The 22,825-nt window shown below is 38.5% G+C and overlaps 2 protein-coding genes across 2 annotated transcripts in view; one reads left to right on the forward strand and one right to left on the reverse strand.

The window, feature by feature from the left end:
- The window catches only part of LOC308115945 (homer protein homolog 3-like), a 50,918-nt gene extending 42,894 nt beyond the window's left edge, over positions 1-8,024 (forward strand). The window contains exons 7-9 of the mRNA XM_080473830.1: positions 3,644-3,754; positions 4,590-4,670; positions 6,174-8,024. Of these exons, the coding sequence (XP_080329956.1) occupies positions 3,644-3,754; positions 4,590-4,670; positions 6,174-6,359 (378 nt within the window). The 3' untranslated portion in view covers positions 6,360-8,024. The remainder of the gene's footprint in view (positions 1-3,643; positions 3,755-4,589; positions 4,671-6,173) is intronic.
- Positions 8,025-11,551: 3,527 nt separating this feature from the next.
- On the reverse strand, positions 11,552-13,682 carry LOC308116126 (ubiquitin-ribosomal protein eL40 fusion protein). The gene is made up of 5 exons (XM_080474136.1): positions 13,610-13,682; positions 13,075-13,186; positions 12,482-12,568; positions 12,083-12,185; positions 11,552-11,704 (listed from the first exon to the last, which is right to left on the reverse strand). The coding sequence occupies exons 2-5, from the start codon at positions 13,175-13,177 to the stop codon at positions 11,611-11,613; spliced, it is 387 nt and encodes a 128-aa protein (XP_080330262.1). The 5' UTR covers positions 13,178-13,186; positions 13,610-13,682; the 3' UTR covers positions 11,552-11,610.
- Positions 13,683-22,825: the final 9,143 nt, after the last annotated feature.

A 22,825-nucleotide genomic window follows, 5' to 3' on the forward strand; every position in this document is an offset into this window, starting at 1 on the left:
CTCTCAGACAGAGTGGATGATACAAAGAGGCTCAGTCCTCTGGGACACTGTGGACTTAAACCTTCTCCCCTCAATCTGTGGTGCTTTCCTTAAGATCAGTTTGAATGCAGCATAGACCAGGATAGACACTCTAAAATACCACTTTGAAAATGTTTATTAAACACATTGTTTAGTAAAGGGAAATACTGTCCTTGAAATGATGCCTTTTTAATCATTGCACTGACATTTACATTCCATAATGTCAGCTCCTGCATTAATTTACAAAAGCACTGAATCCACAATACTGGGAGTAAGAATGGAAGCAATTTTTAAGAGATAAGAAGATAAGATAACAAAGGTTTTATTGTCATTCTGCAGATACCTATAACTTGAGTTGACTTCAGTCAATTAAAGATATTCTATTCAGCGTCAAGCGGCAACACTCTCACAACATAGAACGTTCCTCTAATCCAAAACTCAACTAAATTTCATAAACTACCAAATCAAAACTTCTCATTGCTCAAGGTGATTACTTAAATCTCTCATTAGTTTGACAGAGAGTTCAAACCTGAAAAAATTCAATTTACTTTAAAAAAAACAACAAAAAAAAACAGACTAAAACTAACAAAAATCCCATTTGAGCAGGAAGAGTCAGAGATCGTCTTGGGTCATTTGATTATCTGTCGGTAAGTGAAGTAATTAGTTAACTGTGTGATTTCACTGTGTCCCTATTGTTAATGTTCATAAAAAAAATTTCACTCTGTAAAAATTCAATTACCAAAGGCATGGCGGGTGTCATCTGCCTTGTTTGTGTGAGACTGACCCTATCTCACAAATGTTTTCTGTTTGGTGTCAGAAGAAACCTATATATCCATTAATCCATCCTCCTAACTACTTTCATTTGTATGTTTTATTTTCACATTTATTATTTTCTGTTTTCTTTTTTTTAATCATTTGTTTCCTAATATTATGTGCGTGGGTATTTGCATATTTATTTTGATCTACTTTTCTTCTTTCTATTCAATTCGTTGTTCATTTTTTAAAAGGGCCATTTTCTCAATTTGTTGTTTTTCCTTGTATTATTTTGTTCAAATTGTATTAATGTTCTGCTGAAACTCTTTGAATACTGCTAATCTGTACAATAGGTGCTATATAGGTAAAGTTTGGTTTCACTGTCCATCCCCCCCCCCCAAAAGAGTTAACAGATAAAGAGGGAAAGAAGAAACCCACTCACATTTAAACCTACAGTTCACTGAGATAACCCTTCAGTGAGCAGGTTGGAACAAGAAGCTTTCTCCTTATTGATTGCATCACAGTGCCTTAGGCTGGGTCCTTCTGGATCTTCAACTATAGAATAGAATACAATAGAATAGAAAATACTTTGTAAACTCCAGAGGGAAATTCTTTACAGTATTACTTCAAACAAAATAGAACACGATCAATAAAATGTTAAAATATCAAATAAGTCAGATTATCAATTAAATAAGTAAATAATACATATTGATATGTACAAGGCTTAATGGTGGAACATCCACCTAAAGAAATATGTTCACTTAAAAACAACAACAAAGAAATCGCTTGTTTTCAACCATTGGTCACTTGACATTTATATGAATATAAATTTTTTTGATTCAATCCAGCTCAGGTAAACACACAAGTCAAATTGTAACTGTCTTGTGCTTTAACCTCGTCTCTTTTAGTGCCTTGCTCTGACTGAACGACAGAGAAATGCAAGGACGACTTTTGCAAAGTGAAACCCGAACTTTAAATCTCATCATGCTCAGACTCCAGCTGCTAAACAGTTTGTCCTTGTTTCATCAAACTGTCACTCACACTCAAGACTTTGACTTTTCTATTAATATGTTAACTGTGGGGAGAAAGTAGGTCAGATTGGGGGGAAAATGTTTTTCATCCAAATCTTTTGCAAGGTCATATCCCTCCATCAATCACAAAATGAAGTCTCCAAGGCGAGCGGGTTCAGGACTGTGTGGGAAAAAAGGCTTTACTGCCAGCAGGCAGAGGCATAGCGAGTGCACATTCTGTTTACACACTCATAATTTCGGGAACTTCCAGCCTAATGAGGACAGAATAAAATCGAAATTAACACAAAGGGAGAAAAAAAAACCACATTTTCAAGTGAAGACAAAGATTAGGGTTGGATGGCGGGGATGTTTAGGATTAGACAACTAATTTAGTAATTACGGCTGAGTTCACATTAAGTCTGTCTTCATGTAAGGTTCATGCAAAATCTTTTATCTGTCAGGGTGTGTGTGTGTGTGTGTGTGTGTGTGTGTGTGTGTGTGTGTGTGTGTGTGTGTGTGTGTGTGTGTGTGTGTGTGTGTGTGTGTGTGTGTGTGTGTGTGTGTGTGTGTGTGTGTGTGTGTGTGTGTGTGTGTGTGTGTGTGTGTGTGTGTGTGTGTGTGTGTGTGTGTGTGTGTGTGTGTGTGTGTGTGTGCGTGAAAATGTAATGTCCTTGATTCCTTTCTAGATCTTCACGCCAATCAATGCTGCTAAATACTCAGCAAATCTTATCTAAAAAAGGCTTTTGTCAGTTGTGAATAGATGGTAACGTGTGGGAGGGTGATGAACCTCTGTTGGTTCGCCTCTAATTGCATCAAGAGCAATTAATCATGTATGTACTTTATGTATTTGCTTTGTCTGTTCCGTGTGTGCCTGCATTCACATCTGTGTTTTCACATGCACATCATGTCCAATATCTGAGTTACTGCATTTTTATGTACATAATTTTTTTTTTTTTTTAATGTTTTTTTTCTTTTTTTGCTGCCCGTTCTCGCTTCATTCCTCGGTGGATTTAGAAAATTAGACCACACATTAGGTTTATGAAGCCTTTAAAGCGTCCATTTGATTATCACCACAATGAGACACACTAACACAATCTCCTGTTTTCCTAGATACCTTTTGAATATCGAGTTTACCATGTTTCATCCTGCTATCTATGGCCTCATGAAACCAACTCTGGTCATACTAGTCACATTTCACAGAAAATAAATCACGCAAAAGCTCAGGAGATCAGTTTAATAGAAAGACGAAGGGAATTGTTGCAATTTAGTGGTTTTCATATTTTTAGTCTGCTGCTAAATTTAATCAAAGCCTTCGATTTGAAGGCTTTTGAATACAACACTTTTATATTTGTCTCTTTTATATTTTGATATATTAGTTTTATTCAAATAAGAATAATGTAACTATTTTCATGATGATATTTTACATTGTACTATTCGTCTCCATCTTTCCCTCACTCAGTCTTTCAATCCTATATTAACGTAGCACTCCAATACCTCAGATCTCTGAAGCAAACGCTGCTCTGGTGTCATCTCCTAATCACGGTTGGATTCCTATCGCCACTTGTCCGTGTGTTTAAGCGGCCCTATGCTAAAAACCCCCAAAAAAACGGGAACCTCGGGTAGTTCTCCAAAGTAGGCGAGTGCCTTGGTGGACAGCTGAGGGGCACAGACACCAGGAAACCCTCAACTGGACAAAACACTATAGAGGACGATGGATCCATGAATCTGTGATGCCAGCATTTAATATTGAACGATGACAGTTGTTTTTTTTTTTGTTTTTTTTAAGTCCTCGCTCTTTCCAAGCTCGTCAGATCTCCCACTCCTCCTGAGTCTGACCTGCCCGTGTGTTTTTGTTGCCTCAGGTGGCTGAACTGGAGGCCCAGCTGGGGCATCCTGCCGCTGGTCAGGCTGGTAAAGAGGATCTGAGTCAATCGGTGGAGGAGCTGGAAGCCCTGCTGAGCACCAAAGACCAGGCAAGACACCGAGTTCCCAACCTGCACTGAGCACACACTACATTTATTTATCATTTATTTCACCATTATTATTTACAGACATATGAAGCTAACTATACGGTTATCCCAAGTAAACCCAAAGAAAAGTTACATTCATAATATATGGCATCACACTGGAGAAAGCCCTTCAAACGTTCAATGAAAGTTTAATTTGAAGACATATTGAACCAGGAGGGTCAAGAAAGTTCAGGTATCAGCATTTGGTGTTTTTTCTCAAAAGCATGCTTTAGGTTTAGTTATCAAGTGTTTCTGGATCTGCAATCTTTTTTTCTGATTTGTCCAAATCAGTATTACTTGACGAAATGTCAAAAAAAACAACCAAAAAAAACAATCAGAACAGAAGAATTTGTTTTCTGAGATTATTTTAAAAGGTCTACTTATAGGTTTCTATCTGTGTTGACATCTAGATGCATATTAAATTTTTTTTTTTACGGCTGAGTAGTTCAACAAAGAAACGCTGAGAGCTGGAGCAAGAGAAACATGTCCGAGGCTGTTGACTTCTGCATGGTGCATCGAAGAAATGCTCTGCAAAACATCTCTATATAAAAGTGCTTCTGTAAAACAGCTTGCTGCAGTTTTAACATCTCCATTTCATAGTTTTAACATTTTTATACAAGATATGTTGTCTTTACTAGGAGCTCCATCCTGTCCCAGGTTTAGAACTAACCCTCCCACATATAAGTGATTTTGTTGTGTTTCAGGTCACAACCAGAGATGAATGTCCCAGTAATGGGATTGTGTGTGTGCAGGAATGTCTTTGTAATTATTTCTAATTATGTGTTGTTGTTTTTTTTAGGAAATCCACAGTCTACAGAGCAAAAAAACAGATGTGAGTGAGTTAGAGAGAGAGCGAGAGGACGCTATGCAGAGACTGCAGGTGAGATAGTAACTATTATTGTCGGCGTGTTTCTTTTCTCAGAAGTTGTTCATTGATTTCTCTGAGTGGTCAGATGGTTGCAAACCGCAAGAGAAGTGGAGTTTTCACTTTTAAACATGAACTTGTGGTATCAGGAACTGTCATTCAAGTCTTTTTTTAAGTTTGTTTTTTTAGGTTTTAAGTTCTCAAATATGACATTTACAGCTTTTCATATAAAACTCCTGCAGTTTCTTGAAGGATCCTGTCTGTGTCATAGATATAAAGATGAGTTTGACTTCCTTTCAGTAGCACAGTGGTAGCAGGAGTCTATTTCCCTGTTAGGGTTAGTTTGTCTGACTGGTGAATAATCAAAGCAATAATGAAATTACCTACAAATGAGGCCTTGCAGTTCAGATGTGAAGCTGTGAATCACTGAAGGTAAGTTGTGAGCCCCAAGGAGAAAACACATTCCTGATTAATGCAAGATATTCTACCTGATGCATATTTCATACCTTTTATTAGGTTGTCTGTCAGTTATAGCAGTTGTGTCAGCTGGGAATTATGTATATCCACACTTGACCTGTGGCGTCCTTGTGTTCATTCTATAAAGTATTCATAGGTGGTGTTTGGTCTACAAAATCACATAATAAAATGCTCATTTAAATTCGCCATACAGTCATTTAAAAGCAAACAACCCTGAGAGGAGTTTCTGAGAATTTTATTGCCGTCAACAGCCACCCTAAAAATTAAGCAGCCCACTCACTGCAGACTAGACCCTCCAAAGTTAATTCTCTCCATAGTTCTGAATATCTTTTATCCTGCCTTTTGCAAAAAACCCAGAAACAGACTAATGCTATGCAGAAAGAGCATGTAGACACACAGTAGCTTGAATCAAAGCTCGCATCACTGAACTTGCGTTGCAGATATGAACATTTATGGTAAATTACCTGATTTTGCTTGCTTAAATATCGAGTTGAGAAGAGAAGCGACTGGTGATTACTCTCCTACAATGTTCAATATTTATGAACATATTATCCAGTGTATTTTAGTCATCACACCAGTGGGTCATTTGCAGGATTCCTCTGCATAGTAGTTCACAAAAAAAATTACAGTTGATTAAGTAATTACCCCGAACACAGAAAAATGTACAGCATTTTAAATTTGGATAACCATGCTCACCAAACATTTTGCAAACACACTCACCCATCTTTATCAGCTTTATCCAAGTCACAGTCACAGGGCACTGGAGCGCACTCCAGCTAACACAGAGCATAATAAAAGTTACGTCCTGAACAGCGAGACCAGTCCATCACTGCACAAACAAACAGTTTTAAATTGTGCCTGTAGATGCAGAGTATTGTTTGCCTCTAACAGTCCTGTCTTTGGATGCGGAGGGAAACATGCATCAGCTCAGCAAGTCGGTCCAAAGCCTGATCATTAAAGCTGTGAGGCCATGGAAATGGACCCAAGTGATAAAAATGAAAGACACGAGTATTTTAATAATTGCTTCTAAATCATCTGCAGGATGTGGAGAGACGAAACACTGAGCTGGAGGATCGGATTCAGTGTGCAGAAAAGACGCTGTCCTCCAACCGACAGGAGCAGGCTCAGGCGGAGAGTGAGGTCCGGCATGTTATTGAAGCTCTGGACGACAAAATCTCCGACCTGAACGACCTGAGAGCGAGCCTGGCCAAACTGGTGGATAAGTAGCCACAGCAAGTGTCGGGGTGCATCTCCATGGCCCGAACTCATTTCCTCCATGTCGCCTTGGTTTGTGTTGACCTGATGTAACGGCAATTCTGATGTCAAAGTAAGATGGAAGAGAACACTCTGGAGTTTATTTTAATTTGAGGCTTTATTTTCACTGAATCAGGGGGAGACTTTATTATGATACCAACCGCATGCTTCCTCAAAAGTGAAATGAATAAAAAGGCTTAATTCAAGGAACTTCAGAAGGCATTGCAGTGATTAGTACAAGTTAACACAGCCATATGAAAAATCTTTAGATGTGGCCTGACTTGTAACCTGAAGGTTGTGAGTTTGATCCCTGGTCTTTCCACTGTGTTTGTTTCTTTGAGCAAGGCACTGTTATCCGACTTTGCTCCAGTCAACTCAGCTGTATGAATGAGTACCGGGACTAACCTGCGATGGACCAGTGTCCCATCCAGGGGTTAGTTTTTAACTCCCACCCGTTTAGCACTACAGAAACTGGAGATAAGCGCCGGCCCCATAAAACCTCATAGATTTTTTTTTTTTACTATATATTTCCACAAACTGAGCTTTTGGTTAATTTGGTCTAGTAGAGGAGTACCCGTCCTCCCTCTTTGAAACCAGAGCAATCGTGAGCGCTCCGACAAAAAAATAGGCAGAAGCAACCAGCCTTTCAACTTTCAGTAATCATGCAGATTCCCCAACAAATCAAAAATTCAACACTTTAAAATAATGTTGCAGTTGAGCTAATGTAGATTTATCCAACGGTTCTGAAAGGGCGGGGTTCGTTTATTTTTTAGTTTAGTTTTTCTGTGGCGCTTGAGCTCTCAAACACTCAAACTGTGTACTAACAGACTTTTAATCTGCAGTAAAAGAAGACACAGTATTGATCTGTGTTGAGAAGAGCTGTAGACCAGAGCAAGAGTCCATTTGAAAATTAAATCTTTAATTGATACATCAACAGTAAATCAGTGGTTGTTTTTTTTTTTTTCCAGCACCGTGTCTATTAAAATAAAAGCCAGAGGTGTCCATGTGTCCATCTCTTGAAGGAATCGAACTTTCAAATTTTAGTTTTTGGAGGTCTTTTCCATCACGATGATTAAAACATCAAGCGACTACACTTTGTGATTCTTTCTTAACACTATGGAGATGCACCCATTGGGGGCAAGATCAGGTTGAGGACATATGCAGACAAAGACCCTGAGTAAAGTCAGCTCCAGTTCACCACCGTCACCCGGACTGGCCTCACTCCTGCCAGAACACAAACCAACTCAGAGATGCAACCACCTTCTCCCCTTCTGTCGTCAGAGTTCCCCGTCTACAGTCCTTTCTGTTTGGGCCTTAGGAGGACCAGTCTTTCTAACCACTTATTCTATTATTCGTGTTCATCGATATGTTATTCACAGGCAGGGTGGGAAGTCGGCAATGCTTTTTCAGCCACAAATGCCGAAAATTTTAGGCTGCGGGTTGTTGACTTTGCTCTCCAATTACGTGTGATGTGCAGGAGAATCAGCAGTGGAGGGAAAAGACCTAACATGTCTCCATGGTTTGTGAATGGAGCCGCTGCTTTCCCATCCTAATGCTGCTGAGCTGAACCTGAGATTACTCGTAATAATGTTTGTGCCAAGTTTGCTTTTGTTTACATTTTGTCATCGTTCACACACAAAAATCAAGCTCGATGTTATGCGCTCCTTTGTTTTGGTTAAAATAGTAGAACTGAGAGAACAAAAAAAGGCTCAGCAGAGCTGCAGGTCTTAGATCACAACAAGCGCACTGCATGAGCTCTGCAGAGGCCCCATAGATGTGTGTGTGTGTGTGTGTGTGTGTGTGTGTGTGTGTGTGTGTGTGTGTGTGTGTGTGTGTGTGTGTGTGTGTGTGTGTGTGTGTGTGTGTGTGTGTGTGTGTGTGTGTGTGTGTGTGTGTGTGTGTGTGTGTGTGTGTGTGTGTGTGTGTGTGTGTGTGTGTGTGTGTGTGTGTGTGTGTGTGTGTGTGTGTGTGTGTGTGTGTGTGTGTGTGTGTGTGTGTGTGTGTGTGTGTGTGTGTGTGTGTGTGTGTGTGTGTGTGTGTGTGTGTGTGTGTCGAGAGACCTTTTCTAGTTAAAAAGCACAAATAAGGTAGTTTTAGTAAATTGGTACTTAATTGACTTGTTTGCCTGCATTGTATGTGAATCCCTAATGCACACTATCTCTTCATCTTTGCTTCACGCCCCTGATGAGTTATTGATTTGTTCACATGACAGTAATATAGGTACAAGTAAAGTGCAGGTCTTTGCAGGTGATGATGCAGTTGCTACCAGAATTGTAATAACATGTCAAAATGTGAAATATTGTCATATAATAAACTGCAGTATAATGTAATGGCACTCCATATATTGCCTTGTAGGGTTCTAACATGTTTAGCTCATTGTGTTTACATTATAAGCATTATAAAATAGCACAAAAAGTAAGATTTGTGTTTTGTTATTTTCTTGTTTTTTGGGTTTTTTTTTTTGCAAAAATGCATCTTGGCAATAATTTCAAATGGTTGGAAATGTTGTTTATTTCGCTTTGAAATGGTGTGACATTTGTAAGGGATATGCATTTGTGGGATGAGCAGAGCTGAGCATGTGGACACCCATTAAAATGTTTTTTTTAAGAATCTTTTCTACTTATTACCAGCGTATTCTGTAAGCAAATACTGTTTCTTGTTGTTACAGTGGCTTGTATGCACTCTGAGGAATGAATAAATAAAAACAGTTTGATTAAATGTATTCACTTAACCAACAAGAACCTCGGTAGTGTGCGGAAGAACCATATGCATTGGGCGCCGTGTGGCTTGTCGGCAGCATGCAACCCTTTGGTTGTCTATGACCAACCTTCAATGAGAAATAAGATCAAACAAGGATTCTGTATACATAATGCACTAATGCATGCAATATCGGTGTTTTGCTTATATGTTGAAGCGATTTATTCATCTTCCTCGTTGAATAAAGTTAAGCTCCTGGGCACCTTGGGTAACACAAGCTATTGTTACAATGCACACCAGTGGGCTCATGACGAGAAAAACAAATCCACGTAGAAGGTGTCATTTCTACTTGTGGACAAAGTTTTTTTTGTTCGAGCAATTGTTGTGTCCAAGGACTAACATGTGAATAGTCATTAGCAGTCGAAGCGCACTGAGAAATTCAAGACTTGCGAAAGGAACTCATCAAAACAAACTGCTTCCTAAAAAGAGATTACATTGAGCAAAACTGACGTGAACTGGAGGACTGTCAGTTGGAGTCTGTTCAGTCTCCCCTCTGCAGAATCAATTGCCCACCCCTGAGCGACCCCGTCTTCCTCACACTGCTGTAGGAAAATGTCCAGTTCTTCACCCAACACTAGTTGTAAGACAGTTGCAGTTCTACTTCTCATCCCACAATTGCATGTTCCTCATAGATGTTTCCGGTTTTTCAAAGGGAAATAGGTCAGTTTTCCAATGGAAATGATACGACCAGACAGACTGTTCCAATGGATTTACCGATTGTTTCTGCTGAGCTTCGTTGGAAGTTCAGGCTCCCTTCTTTTGAGATTTTAACAAGGGCAACCAAAACAATTACCCAAGCAGCTGTAACCATATAGTAATGACAATTTTGATACTTGCCAAACTTGGCATAAAGATTTTAGTTACTGTACTGCCTGGTGGTTGTGACAGCCACTGCCACAGGCACGTATCACCGCGTGAGCAATACATTGTCCAGCATTGATGCCTGTTAATAGTTAGTGCAAGTCGTGTGTAGATAACAAAATCTCTGCAAAGCCAGCTGCTTTTGACATTTTTCCTCATGGCTTCACGAGGTTACAACAGATCAACATTTACTGACCGTGAAGAAAACACAGAATACTTCTCTGCACCAGCTTCACGTGGATGAGATCAGGAACACTGTGCTTCACAGTTCTTATTCCAGTGGTATGACTGCACAATGACATTGTGAGTGTCGGAGGATCCAGGAAGGCCACTTTTTTCCTTTAACATTGATTTATTGTACTTAAGTGTGTCACATTACAAATTGAAGGCACACAATGTGTTGTGACTGTTTGAAGAATGTGAATGTAGTTCAGTATTATTGTGCAGCAAAAACACGTTATAAGAAATGCACCTCTCATTTCAGAATATTTGTACACGTACTGGTTATATATATTTTGGTCTTAATTTGATTGAGCATATTTGTGGCGAGTCATACATTTTGATTAAATGCTTTATTTTCCTATTCAGGCTATCTTGAATAACCTTTCATTTTTCTAAATTGGATGTTAAAGTAACATTTCTGAATTAAGCAAGAGTAGTTTTGTACTGAGAGACTGAAGGGTCTCGGAACATTTTCTTAACCATTGCAAGGTTTCCGTCAGGCTGAAGCCACATAACTGGAAAGAATACTGGCGTTGTCACTTTTCTTTTGTCATTTTGTCAATTATATCTGCTCGTTCATCAGCATCCAAAACATTTGACCCTTCAGTACTACTCAAAATACCTCAGATAACTTGGGTTTGTTCAGGTTCGTTTCAGTGAAGTAGAAAGAGAAATACGGAGTAAATGTTGACTGGTATTTCTGAAGAGTTCTTCAATCAGGGGAGAGCAGCTGCTTGTGTGGGATTTGACAATGTGAGATGAGTCGCTTATATTTGTATAGAATTGTTTGAAACAATAAAACTCAATCACTCAAAGGCACCGTTTGGTTCTTGTCTAACAAAAGGTGAGCTACTGCAGGCTCCGTTGCATCATTCCACACTTAATCATAATTAAATTTATGTTGTTGGTCATTACATTAAAAACTAAATTACATTTTAATTTGAATACTTGAATATTTCATTTAATTTGACTGGATTTCAATATACCTCAAACCTGTTTTTTTTAAATATATATATATATATATATCACTTGTCAGTTTAACCAACCTGCTGTTAAGTGAAAGAAAATCAAACCAGCAAAGTTAACCTGTTTTGGAGTTCAGCTTATTTTCATTAATAGGTTTGTCGTGTCGTACAACTTCAGAAGCACAAGTCCATCGTCACCTGATGCCAGTTTTTCATCTTGATTTAACGTTTCATATGAAATAAAAAAGATGCTCTTGTGTTTTGGGAGTTAAAAAAAACATCCATTAAGAGACGTACACTCACAAAATATAAATAAAAATCACTTCTTCCTAAATGTGTTAAAAGAAAAGACCAGAAGCATGTTTTTCTTACATTTATTTCCACACAACATGACACCAAGTGTCGCTCGGCCAAAATGTTTACTTCAGCTTCTTCTTGGGGCGGAGGTTATTGGTGTGTCCACACTTCTTCTTGCGGCAGTTGACGGCACGTGGGTGCAGACGGGCATAGCACCTGTAAAACAAGCGTTTGGTTATGAAAGTTAAGCACAGTGTGAATAAATCAGATATTCAAACTGAAAATTCAGAAACTGATTTTAGGAGCCAATGAATTTAATCTTGAATTAAGTTTTACGACACGGTTGATAAAAGATAAATTTCACAAAAGAGTAATGAAAATGATTTACTTAAAGCTAGTCAAATTCAAGTCCAAGCTTGAAATGTGATCTTGACCATAATCCTACTTTACTAAACATTCAAGTCTGGTACTCATGCAGTTATTTACTTGGTACTACCCCCAGTGAAGCATCAATCTGTGGTCCAAAATTCACCACAACATTTCAAGTCACCATCACAGCTACATCAAACCAACTGTCTATGTGATTGGACATACTTGCGGCAGATCATCTTGTCGCAGTTATATTTCTGGGCCAGCTGCCTGAGAGAAGGCTCAATGATGCCACCACGCAGACGCAGCACCAGATGAAGAGTGGACTCTGTTGGAAGACCGAATATCTCAATGTCAATACCGTCAGCACATTCACACTTAAAGCGCCACAAATCTTTAGGCCAATTTTTCTTTTTTAAATCTCTATTCAACTTAAACAATGAAGCGCAACTGATACACTTTAAAAGCAAACCAAAAAAATACTGTTGATTAAACAATTATTCTTTAGTATAAAACATTCAAAAGGCTACAATTGATTTTGAGAAGTACTTATACATGTTCTTATGTTAATCCTTTGACAAAATGACAATCAGTACATTTGACCCCTTGACATCTACTCTTTACCTTTCTGGATATTGTAGTCGGACAGGGTGCGTCCATCTTCAAGCTGTTTGCCAGCAAAGATCAGACGCTGCTGATCAGGAGGAATTCCTGCAAACAATAAGGCAGTTAATCAAAATAAAACAAAAGCACATCACACTACAATATTTCTCCATCTCTTTTGATTCACTGGTCTAGAGAAACTAAAACATATTTGACTGCCAGCAACTAGACATTGTGCAACTACAGTGACACCAACTTGGCAGATATCCAAAATCTGCAAAAGCTTTATTTTATACAAAACGTGAAAACTTTCTGAAAAAACCCCCAAAACAAAACAGATGACTGAACTTAATCCAGGATTAAACAGCAGATACCGGTAGAACACGTTAAAACAATTCAATGGTAAGTTATTAATCATAAGCTTTTTAAATCATAGCCCAAGGGGCCAGATATTCAGGTTCCTGATTAACGCTGCCCCTTTCAGTAAACGACTGAATTACGAAATTTTGACGCGACAATTATAATCGAGGTTTTCACAATTAAACGATGAACTCGTGTCTGGGGCTTTGGTGAACTCTCGGCTGTCACACCAACCAACACATTTAACAGCTTACCTTCCTTGTCCTGGATCTTGGCCTTGACATTTTCGATGGTGTCGCTGGGCTCAACCTCGAGGGTGATGGTTTTCCCCGTCAAAGTCTTCACAAAAATCTGCATCTTTGCAGGCTGAGGAGGAAAACTGCAGTTAGCTTCAAGCTGTTAGCTCGCCGGCTACACAACACACGATCACACCGCTAGCTAGAAACGAAGGACCAAACAAAACACAATACGCAAGTTTAACTCTGGTATGGGCCGTTTCTTAGTAATTGTGTAAATTGTTGATTGTAAATCACACTTTAAGTTCAGAATGACTTGAGAGCGGCTCGTGCTAAAATAGGAGGGCCCGGCGCGGGGCCTAGCCACATTGCGTGTCGCTTAACGAGGCGTTACTTCATATTCAACTGGTTTTACTAAAAGTTAACTCGGCTAGCAACACACGACTGAAACAAAGTGTTAATATACAACCAACACGCAATAGTTTCAATCATAGCCAGCAGCTCAGGTTAAATAAATAAATTAGTTGGTAGTCAGGACGGAACGTGTACCCACCGTGCTGCTCGCTGAGCCTCACAGAAAAGAGACCGGAAAAGGGTGACGTGGTCTGACGACACTTCCAGTCCGCCTATTAATGCCATAAACATGTTATATTATGTCCATTGTATGATTACCGCCCCCCCCCCCCCACCTCCCCAAAAAAGGAAAATAATATCGTATTATCTACCATTTGGATAATAAAAAAAAAACCAAAAAAACTCTCATTAATAAACCTCGAACAATCCAAAAAAACACCAACTGCGAACTAATATGGACCATAAAACTGCGCATGTAATTGGAATTTAATTGTCTTTGCATTGAATTATGGCTAAGTGTCTAATTAAGAGAATGGTTGACAGAGTCGCATTTCCAGTTTAGAGGAGCGCCTATAATGATCACGTGATCGCAGCTGATTCATAATAATCGTTGACTGACACCTGCTGCTGAAGAGAGGGTAGTGCAGCTTCATTTATAATCAGATAAACGACAAGAAGTGAAATGTATTATATTTGCATTACATCACGGCCTTTTAATTTACACACACACACACACACACACACACACACACACACACACACACACACACACACACACACACACAGACAGATAAGAGTGAAAGCCTGCCACTCTACTTTTATTTTGTGGCTGTGACTTATGCCTGGACTCAAAAATATTTAACCTGGCACATTTTCACTTCCGAGGCTCTCTTCAGATGGCCACTTTGACTGGATGGCACACAGGCTGCCTGTCGTTTGTGCCGCGCACTCAATTGTTTACAGTCAAACATTATTATTTTATCATAATGTTCAACAAGGAAAATATTTTATATCTCTTACTTGATCTCTTGTATTGCTTTTAAAAAGAAAAATAAGACCTCATTTAATTATTCTATCTAGTTACAATCTGTTTAGCTTTGTTTCAATATAATTCTGTTCTGTGTTGCATTAATATATGCTTCGTAAAGTTCAGCGAATTGCCTTGTTTCTGAATGATGCCATACAAATACATTTGTCTTGCTTTGAAATATCATCCACATACACTTCATGTCTCCTTGCGACAAAGAAATGGTTTTGTGTCTTCATTCCTCTCCCTTAATTTGAGCTGGTAACAGGACACCATGTATTTGTATTACTGGGAGAGCAGCAACAACGTAGTTCCCTCCAGCCATAGACACAGTGTTTATCCCAGTTACAGACCGACCTGTGACCTGTGAGAACGAAAACTGAAATACAATCAATGAAATGCATGTTTGTGTTTCCTTGAAGCTGCAACAACTGCAAGATAGAACCGATGTAGTCTCACACAAAGCAAAGCCTACAGCTTCTTATGTGACAAGTCTCACACACACTTATAAGTCTCACAAGCTGTATGAATAGGAATTATGCACCATGTATTACAGAGAGACGTTGTGGTTTTTGTATTTGTTGTAATGTTATGTTCGTTTGTCACATCTCTTCACTTCACAATTAACTTCAGCCAAACACACACTTTTAATCAATAGAAGCAGTATTGGACAGAGGGCAGAAATGACAGAAAACTAGTGTTCATGTACAACTACACTGTTACTGTGCGCGAATTCCACTCAGTTACTATGTGGAAAAGTACAGTTGATGAAAACATGCTAAGGTACAAATTAACAGTCCCTCTACTCAAAGTAGTTACTTTCAAATGCTGGATACTTTGTTGCCTTGTCAATAGCAGGTATTCGACTAAGTTTACTTGAATAAAATATCTTCCTGTACCCTTTCAGAATAACAATAAAGTGTAAATAAACAACAACATTATTCATACGCAGGGGATACACAATGGCAAATCTTGATTTTAAAGGAGAAAAATATATTACATGGAGTAATTTGTGATGTACTTAAATTTACTAGTTACAGTAATGTGTAATTTGTTACTTTCATCCCTGCTAAAGATGGAATTATTCTCACTTACTTTGTCCATATTTGTTTTTTTCTTTTTTGGGGGAGGGGGTGGGGGGGTCTTGCACCATGCCAGCAGGGAGCATTAATTAATCATAGCGTGCAAACTGCCTTGTCATTGCCATTAGATCTACCATGGAAATGCTGACTGCAGTTACTGTGTCAACATCCTCATGTGCCGCCTCACATGTCACCATGGTGACACACTGTAACATTCAGCAGCAGCTTGAGAAGTAGATGGAGTTTTTAACTGAACAGGTAATATAAGAAGGCCACATCTGTTGTCTGGTATGGCTGCAGTCCATCATGTGGGAGAAGAACTTCAGCTTTCCAGGCAAATCCCATTTCTGGAGAAAAGCAATCAGGATGCACACTCAACCTGTTTCCAGGGGGATGACCCACGTTTTAATCAAGAGGAGGTAAAACTTGCACAGGTGGATCACAAGGACTCCAGGTACCTCAAGGAGTATCTGACGACAGAGGCCATGAAGTCCTACCAGAGATATCCATTGCCATTCATCACTCCGAACTCAAGTAGGTCTATGTATCAAACCAATTTCAAGATGCAAACAGATCCTAGAGAAATGTCTTCCCTCACTACCTACTCCAAGGATTTCTCACTGCATCCCCTCCCGCCATGCCGTGCCTCTACGCGGCCATCAGTGGTCATGAAGATAATCCACAAAGATGAAAAAATTCCAGAAAGCACCACTAAAGTGACATTTATCTCTCATCAGACCTGCGCTCCGGTAAAATGCAAGGTTAAACATCTGGGTGAGCGACTTCCCATTCAAATTCCCTTGTGTGGTTTTTTTCAACAAAATTTAAAAATCGTCTATGGCTTCACATTTAAATGTTTACTGTTCAAAATCCTTTGCATGTTTTGAAAAACAATGAAACGATCTATGTGAGGACTCACATAGAGCAAGTGCCAAAACTGAAAAGTTCCATATGCCTCCCTAGAAGAAGGTTTTCCCACATTGAAAGGGGACAGACGTCATGACAGCTTCCTCACCCATCACAACAACACTTTTCAGGGAGCTTGGACCAGAGCACCTCAACCCGTGGAAAAGGTAAATCACCTTCTGTTGTTTCTGTAGGTCATGAGCCATTAAGATTTTAATAAGAGCTGCTGTTGAACACAAAATAACTGTGAAAAGAAAAGCTGTATACTCTGGAGGGAGACTACTCCCATTAGACTTGCATTTCATTGTATGAAGAAGCACTTGAACATTGATACTTTTAATTCATGAACTTTGACCATGGCTGAAGCTCATGGCAACAACAAACTGCTCAAACTCAGAGAAAATGTGACTCATTACTACCACCCAGAGCGAAAATATAGAAATACACGAATCCCATGAGAGACATTGTGTGACATTAGTGTCGAATGCAAGTTCACGCTTACGCAGAGGGTTGCTCTGGGAGAGGAATTCGGTGCATAACTTTTGCCAATTTAAAGCTGTGAATGAAAATTTGACACTCATACTGGTGAGGTCCAAGGTGTGCCAAGGGGTGCCAGTGGAAATTGTGCTACTGTAGGCCAAAACAAGAGAAGAGGAAGATGAGTCAGAAGTCAGCAACCAGAAAAGGAAGGACATGAAAGGAGGTGAGAGTAAAGCCGCTTTTTGAAGCTGAAATGGTAAAGGAAGCAAGCTGCAAGACATTACAGAGACAAAGAAGGACAGTGTGATGTGCATCAAGTAGAAAGGAAGTGAGGCTCGGAACGTTGGATGTGTTTCCAAGCTGTTCTACCATGGAACAGACAGCAAAGGGAATGGGCCGTCAAGAAAGGTGCTTTAGAGGCAAAGAGAATTTTAGATTGCTAGGATAGGATGCAGAGAGAGGAGATGTGGTGTTTCATGAAGTGACACACTCAAATCAGTGTGTTGATATGAGGGAAGTCTGACAGCAGTAATATGTTCTGCCTGTACGACAGAGCCTTTCAAAGTAGATGTGGGATTACACTAAGCATCAGGCCTTTCTTGTTTGCAGTGGTGATAGGCAGGCTAACAGTTGACGTCAGGATACAAGAGTCTCCATGGGTGTTTTCAGATGGTATAGTGATCCGTGTTGAAAGGGCGGAGCAGGTGACAAGAACCTGAAAACGACTGAAGAGGAGCTGGAGTAAAACAGAATATTTGTATCAATTGGGAGGAGGGTGCAGTGAGCAGGGGTAGCAAATAGACACAAGTCATGGTACTTGCAGTCAAACATATAAAGTAGTACAATGTGTGAAAGAAAGCTGAAGAGGAAAGGAAAGGCACTATGACACTATAAAGACAGGTATCCAGAGTAATATGTGATTTGAGGGCTCCAGTTAAGCTTATGGGGAAAGTCAACAGGACAGTTATGAGACCAGTGTAGGGTTTCAAGGAGGGACGATGGCAGGAGAACATAGTCCAGTGAGGAGGTTCATGGATGCAATGAAGGAGGACATGCAAGCAACTGTTGTGAGGATATAGTAGACAGAGGGTACTGGAAGATTATCTGTTGTGGCACAGACGACGATAAATAAAAATAAAAATAAAAATAAAAATAAAAATAAAAATAAAAATGAAAATGAAAATGAAAATGAAAATGAAAATGAAAATGAAAATGACAATAAAAATAAAAATAAAAATGAAAATGACAATAAAAATAAAAATAAAAATAAAAATAAAAATAAAAATAAAAATAAAAATAAAAATAAAAATAAAAATAAAAATAAAAATAACCTGTGTGAAGAAAACATTTAATTCTACATACTGTACCTTTAAACTAGTTCTTTATCCACATTTCTCTGATAGTTCAGATTTGTTGCCTGGTCCTACTATAGGTCAGTAGGTCCAACAATAGCTCATCATCATGTAGAATCGCACACACGCAGTAGATGTGACCGTGAGTTTTGCTTCAGCACTCCTCCGCAGTGAATATTGGTGATCCGGTGAAGACAGCTGAGAGGGAGACAACCCATGGTTCGTCATTCAGCTGGCCAACTATTTGCAGGTTTGGACTGTTTGTGATATTCAACATGTATTCATACAGCCTCAGTTGAAGGATAAGAATGTACATAGACAGATTATATATGCAAAGGCATCAAACATATACAAAAAGACTCAAATATTACATTTAAAAATGATTAGAAATCTGTGATGGTGGTGTTTTACGTATACATTTTTCCCACATTGTCTGTGTCTTTTAGGTTATCTCTGGCAAAACAGCCCTCAAAGATCAACCTTGGAATGATCTCCAAGGAATCCTGGTCTTCAACATCAAGAGATTCCTTTTGTCACCATAAGCTGGGCATGTTTTGAAATATTTACGTCCATTCAAACATATTACTACTATTTATCATAATGTGGTGACCCTCTACACATGGTTTTGCATCCCATGTTTTTTGACACAGTACATGGCATATAACAATACAAATCACACACTTTCCCCGTTAAATCCACTTTAAATACCTTACATATGTTCATATTTCCCCCTTTTAAAAGTCTCAGAATTGGTTTGTTAGTTGTTAGTTTGTGTTTTTATTTATGAAATTCTCAAATATTAAATTGTTATTAATGTCCATGTAATATTTTTTATTCTTTAATATTCTCTTTTTTTTGGTGCACTGTGAAAATACTGTGATAACTCAACCCAAAGTCTTCTGTCTTGTCTAACCTAATTTCATCCCAACTGAAATTATACAGTCCTAAACTTTCAAAAAGTAAGGATGTTGTGTTCCATCAAAATAATAACAGAATGCAATGATTTGCACAACTCATAAATCAAGGCTTTATACCCTGCAGAACATGAACAACATAGCAGATGCTTCTGCCACATGTGCTCTCTTTTAGCACAACAGTAGAGAAAGCCTTGAGTGGATTTGAATTAGATTCATCCAGGGGGTGTCTACCACAAGTACCACAAAGGATCATCAATGTTTGAACTGCACTTCATGATATTGATGCTTTACTGCTATACTCATTCATCACTGCTAATCTGCCATCCTTATTGAAATTACCTTTTGTTTTGTTTATTTTCCAGGAGAGCCAGTTGTCCATATTAAAAAGAACCCAAATGTTAGTTCTTTACCAATGGGCGATACAGATGTGGAAGAAAACAAAGAAAGGATGTCAGTCACAACAAACAGAGCCTTTTTTTCCGAGGTGAGATAAAAACAAACAAACAAACAAAAAAACGTTATGTTGAGTGAATGTCAACATATTTATGACACGATAGACTTATAATTGCTTAAGTAAAAAACGGTTTTCTGAAGTCTTTGGTTTAGTTTGTCATGTTAAAACATTTGATATTGCTGCGTTATGTTTGATCATGTAACAGCTAAACAACACCAAACATCCAGCTCTGCCCACGCCTGACCTGATAACAACCAGCTACGTACATTTCGGACCTTCCACTGCGGCAGACTTCTCAACCACAACCAAAGATCACCACCGTAAAAAGGATGGAGAACCGGCCGGACTGGTCAGACCGTTGTCAGGAAACATATTTAGAGGATCAGGTAATGGGTTGGTCTTGTTATTGTGTTTAATTTTAATATCCTTGGTTATATTTATTTTTAATTTTTTTATCTGTTGTGCAGAATGTGAGCTAAGTATCAGTACCACCATGGCTGACTACGTCCCTCTGAAAGGTGTCAAAAAGACAACCTCTCAGTCTCAGCACACGGTGAGAAAAATGGAACCAAAGAGCAAATTTCTCACTCAGAACAATCAAATTTCTAATGACATATGTGCAAAAATATGTTGATCATTTTGTTTATTTTTCTCGGTTGAAAACAGACCAACATTAGGTTTCCTCTGGCCCAGGAGCATTTTAGCACCACCCACAGTGAAGAGTACACGATTAAACCCTGGAGCATGCAGCGCCCTCTCAGCAACCATTATTTTATTTCTTCCCAAAGTGACTGAAAACTGTCTGACGTTTAACTAGACAAGGCAGTGCGAGTTTCATTGAGTACATCTACCATCTCACTAGAATCACCTAATTCACAAGTCTACTGTTTTGACTGAGTTTTATGGAACCTGGTTTTTCTTGCTAAAAATGGTTAAATGAGTAAGCCAATGAAATCCCCATTGTCCAAAGGTTCTCAATGAAAATGTCAAATGTTGCGTTATGAATATGCAGCATATTTTACAAATGAGTTTGTTTTTTTTCTCACAGATTTCATACTTCTTGTCACAATATAGTTTTTGAGAAAACTGTCATTCTAATGAAATTCACTTACATAGGGCATACCGGTAATCATCAAGTAAAAAAGTGACATATTCATCATTATTACTAAAAAAACTGACAAAGAAAAAGCCAGATTTACATAACATTTTGACCAAATTTGTGAACTTGGTCTTTCTACTTTCTATCTTATTTCTTCTTGATATGACAAGTTTTGACGTTTGCTCTCAAGAAGAAAAAAGAATTTTGAAATTAAAAAAACACTTTTATTTCCACAGTTCCAATTTTTTTTCTAATCAGTTACAAATACTATCTTCCAAAGATGATTTAAAAAAAAAAACGACACTCAGTGAACTCCTTGTACTCATGAACAAATACAAATAAAGTGCATTGTGTCATTTGTTTGTGGACCTTTGACACTTATTTTCCAGCTCTCTTTTTGATATAACATTTTATTAACGTTTAAATTGGACAGGATGCTTTCAAGCGAAGCCACCCTGTCTTCTGTCATATCTTCTGCATGTGTTGTTCATTGAAGAGAGAAATCATTTCCATAAACTTTTACCCAGAGCAGTGTGAAATGCTGAAGCTGTGTGCAAGTTCAGATTTTGCAGTTCGGTGGCTTAAACATAAACCACGAGCTGATGGCGCAATAACTAGGTTGTAGAAGGAACCTTCAACTGCACTGCCCTACCTTCACTTGTTTAAATTGCCAAGTGTTGGAGAAGGTTAGTGTCTGATTAACAAAATATTTTCACTCATTCTTCAAGCATGAATGAACAAAATTCATCATCATAAAAGCGGCGTCGATGTTGTTACCAATAACAGCCTTGACCCTGAGAAAACAGGCTCAGCTGATAAGAGCGCTGGCATCCAGGCAAGCAGATGTAAATAAACTGAACGCGGAGTTCGTCAACCTGGTGAAACTGCAGCAGTCCAGGGATGAGCTGTAATGTGAGCTGACCAATGTGTACAGAGAACTTTGTTAGTATTCAGTTTTAACTTCAAGAGACACTATGCATTTATTGTTTGTTGCACCTGGAGAGAAGAAAATGCGTGTGAAACATCCACGAGACACGTTAAATATAAATAGCTTTGGTCAAAAGACACACTTTGAGGCTGAGTAGATTATAAACTGCTTCCTTTAATAAGTAAGCAAATATTTTGTGCACAAAAACATGCTTTTGCTGCACTCCAATGACATTGCTCATTTAAACAGTCCTGTCGGAGACACAACGGTCACATTACATACACATATCTCAACAAAACCAATATGAACAAAGACTGATCTGCATGATGAGAGAAAAGCTCACGAGATTTCACTATGGTAGGTCATCTATCTCTTAATTGGTCATTGTTTTCATTGACATAATTTTAGGGACAAACTCATGAAAGTTTTAAAACTGTTAAAAAAACTTGATGATCACAATTTCACTTTCATTTGACATAAGGAAAGACAATGAGTCTTGGTACAATCATAGTACTTCTTCCATGGCATTGCCAACACACTCTGTCTGCTTTGGCGTGCGCAGATCTGTTGGTAACAAGGCATTTATGAAAAATATTGTATTATGTTGGATTGGAACTGAAATGTAGAAAATAGTACACAAGCATTGTCTTTTTAAGTCAGAACTGCTCCAAATGCTAGAGTCTCTAAATACACATTTCATAAAATTGTAGAATAGAATAGAATACAATAGAATAGAATATACTTGATCAATCCCAGAGGGAAATTCTTTAATTATCTTTTATTTAAAGCAGGGGTGTTGTTGCCTGCAGCTCCAAACCATGGGTTTGCTATGGTATCGCCAAAATGGAAAAAGACAAAGAAAATAATTATCAAATCTGTCAAAACAAATGACTGTTGTTACCTGTTCATTCAATGGGAATTGCTCTGTTTGAGTTACACGACAACATAACACAACATTGTGACTGATACTCATCCTGAGATGTAAAGTCAGTGATGCACAATGAAATCTAGACACCTTTTTATTTTTTTTCTTCTAGCAAATTTAGATGAAAGTTATGCTGTCAGCATTTATTTATTTTTTAAATAGAGGGCATTTAAGTTGTGTAATTTATACAGGGTTTTGTGAACATCAGCCTGAAAATAAACATCCTGTCTGGTAACAATACACAT

Source organism: Lipophrys pholis, assembly GCF_963383615.2.
Source record: "Lipophrys pholis genome assembly, chromosome: 10".
NCBI classification, from domain to species: Eukaryota; Metazoa; Chordata; class Actinopteri; order Blenniiformes; family Blenniidae; genus Lipophrys; species Lipophrys pholis.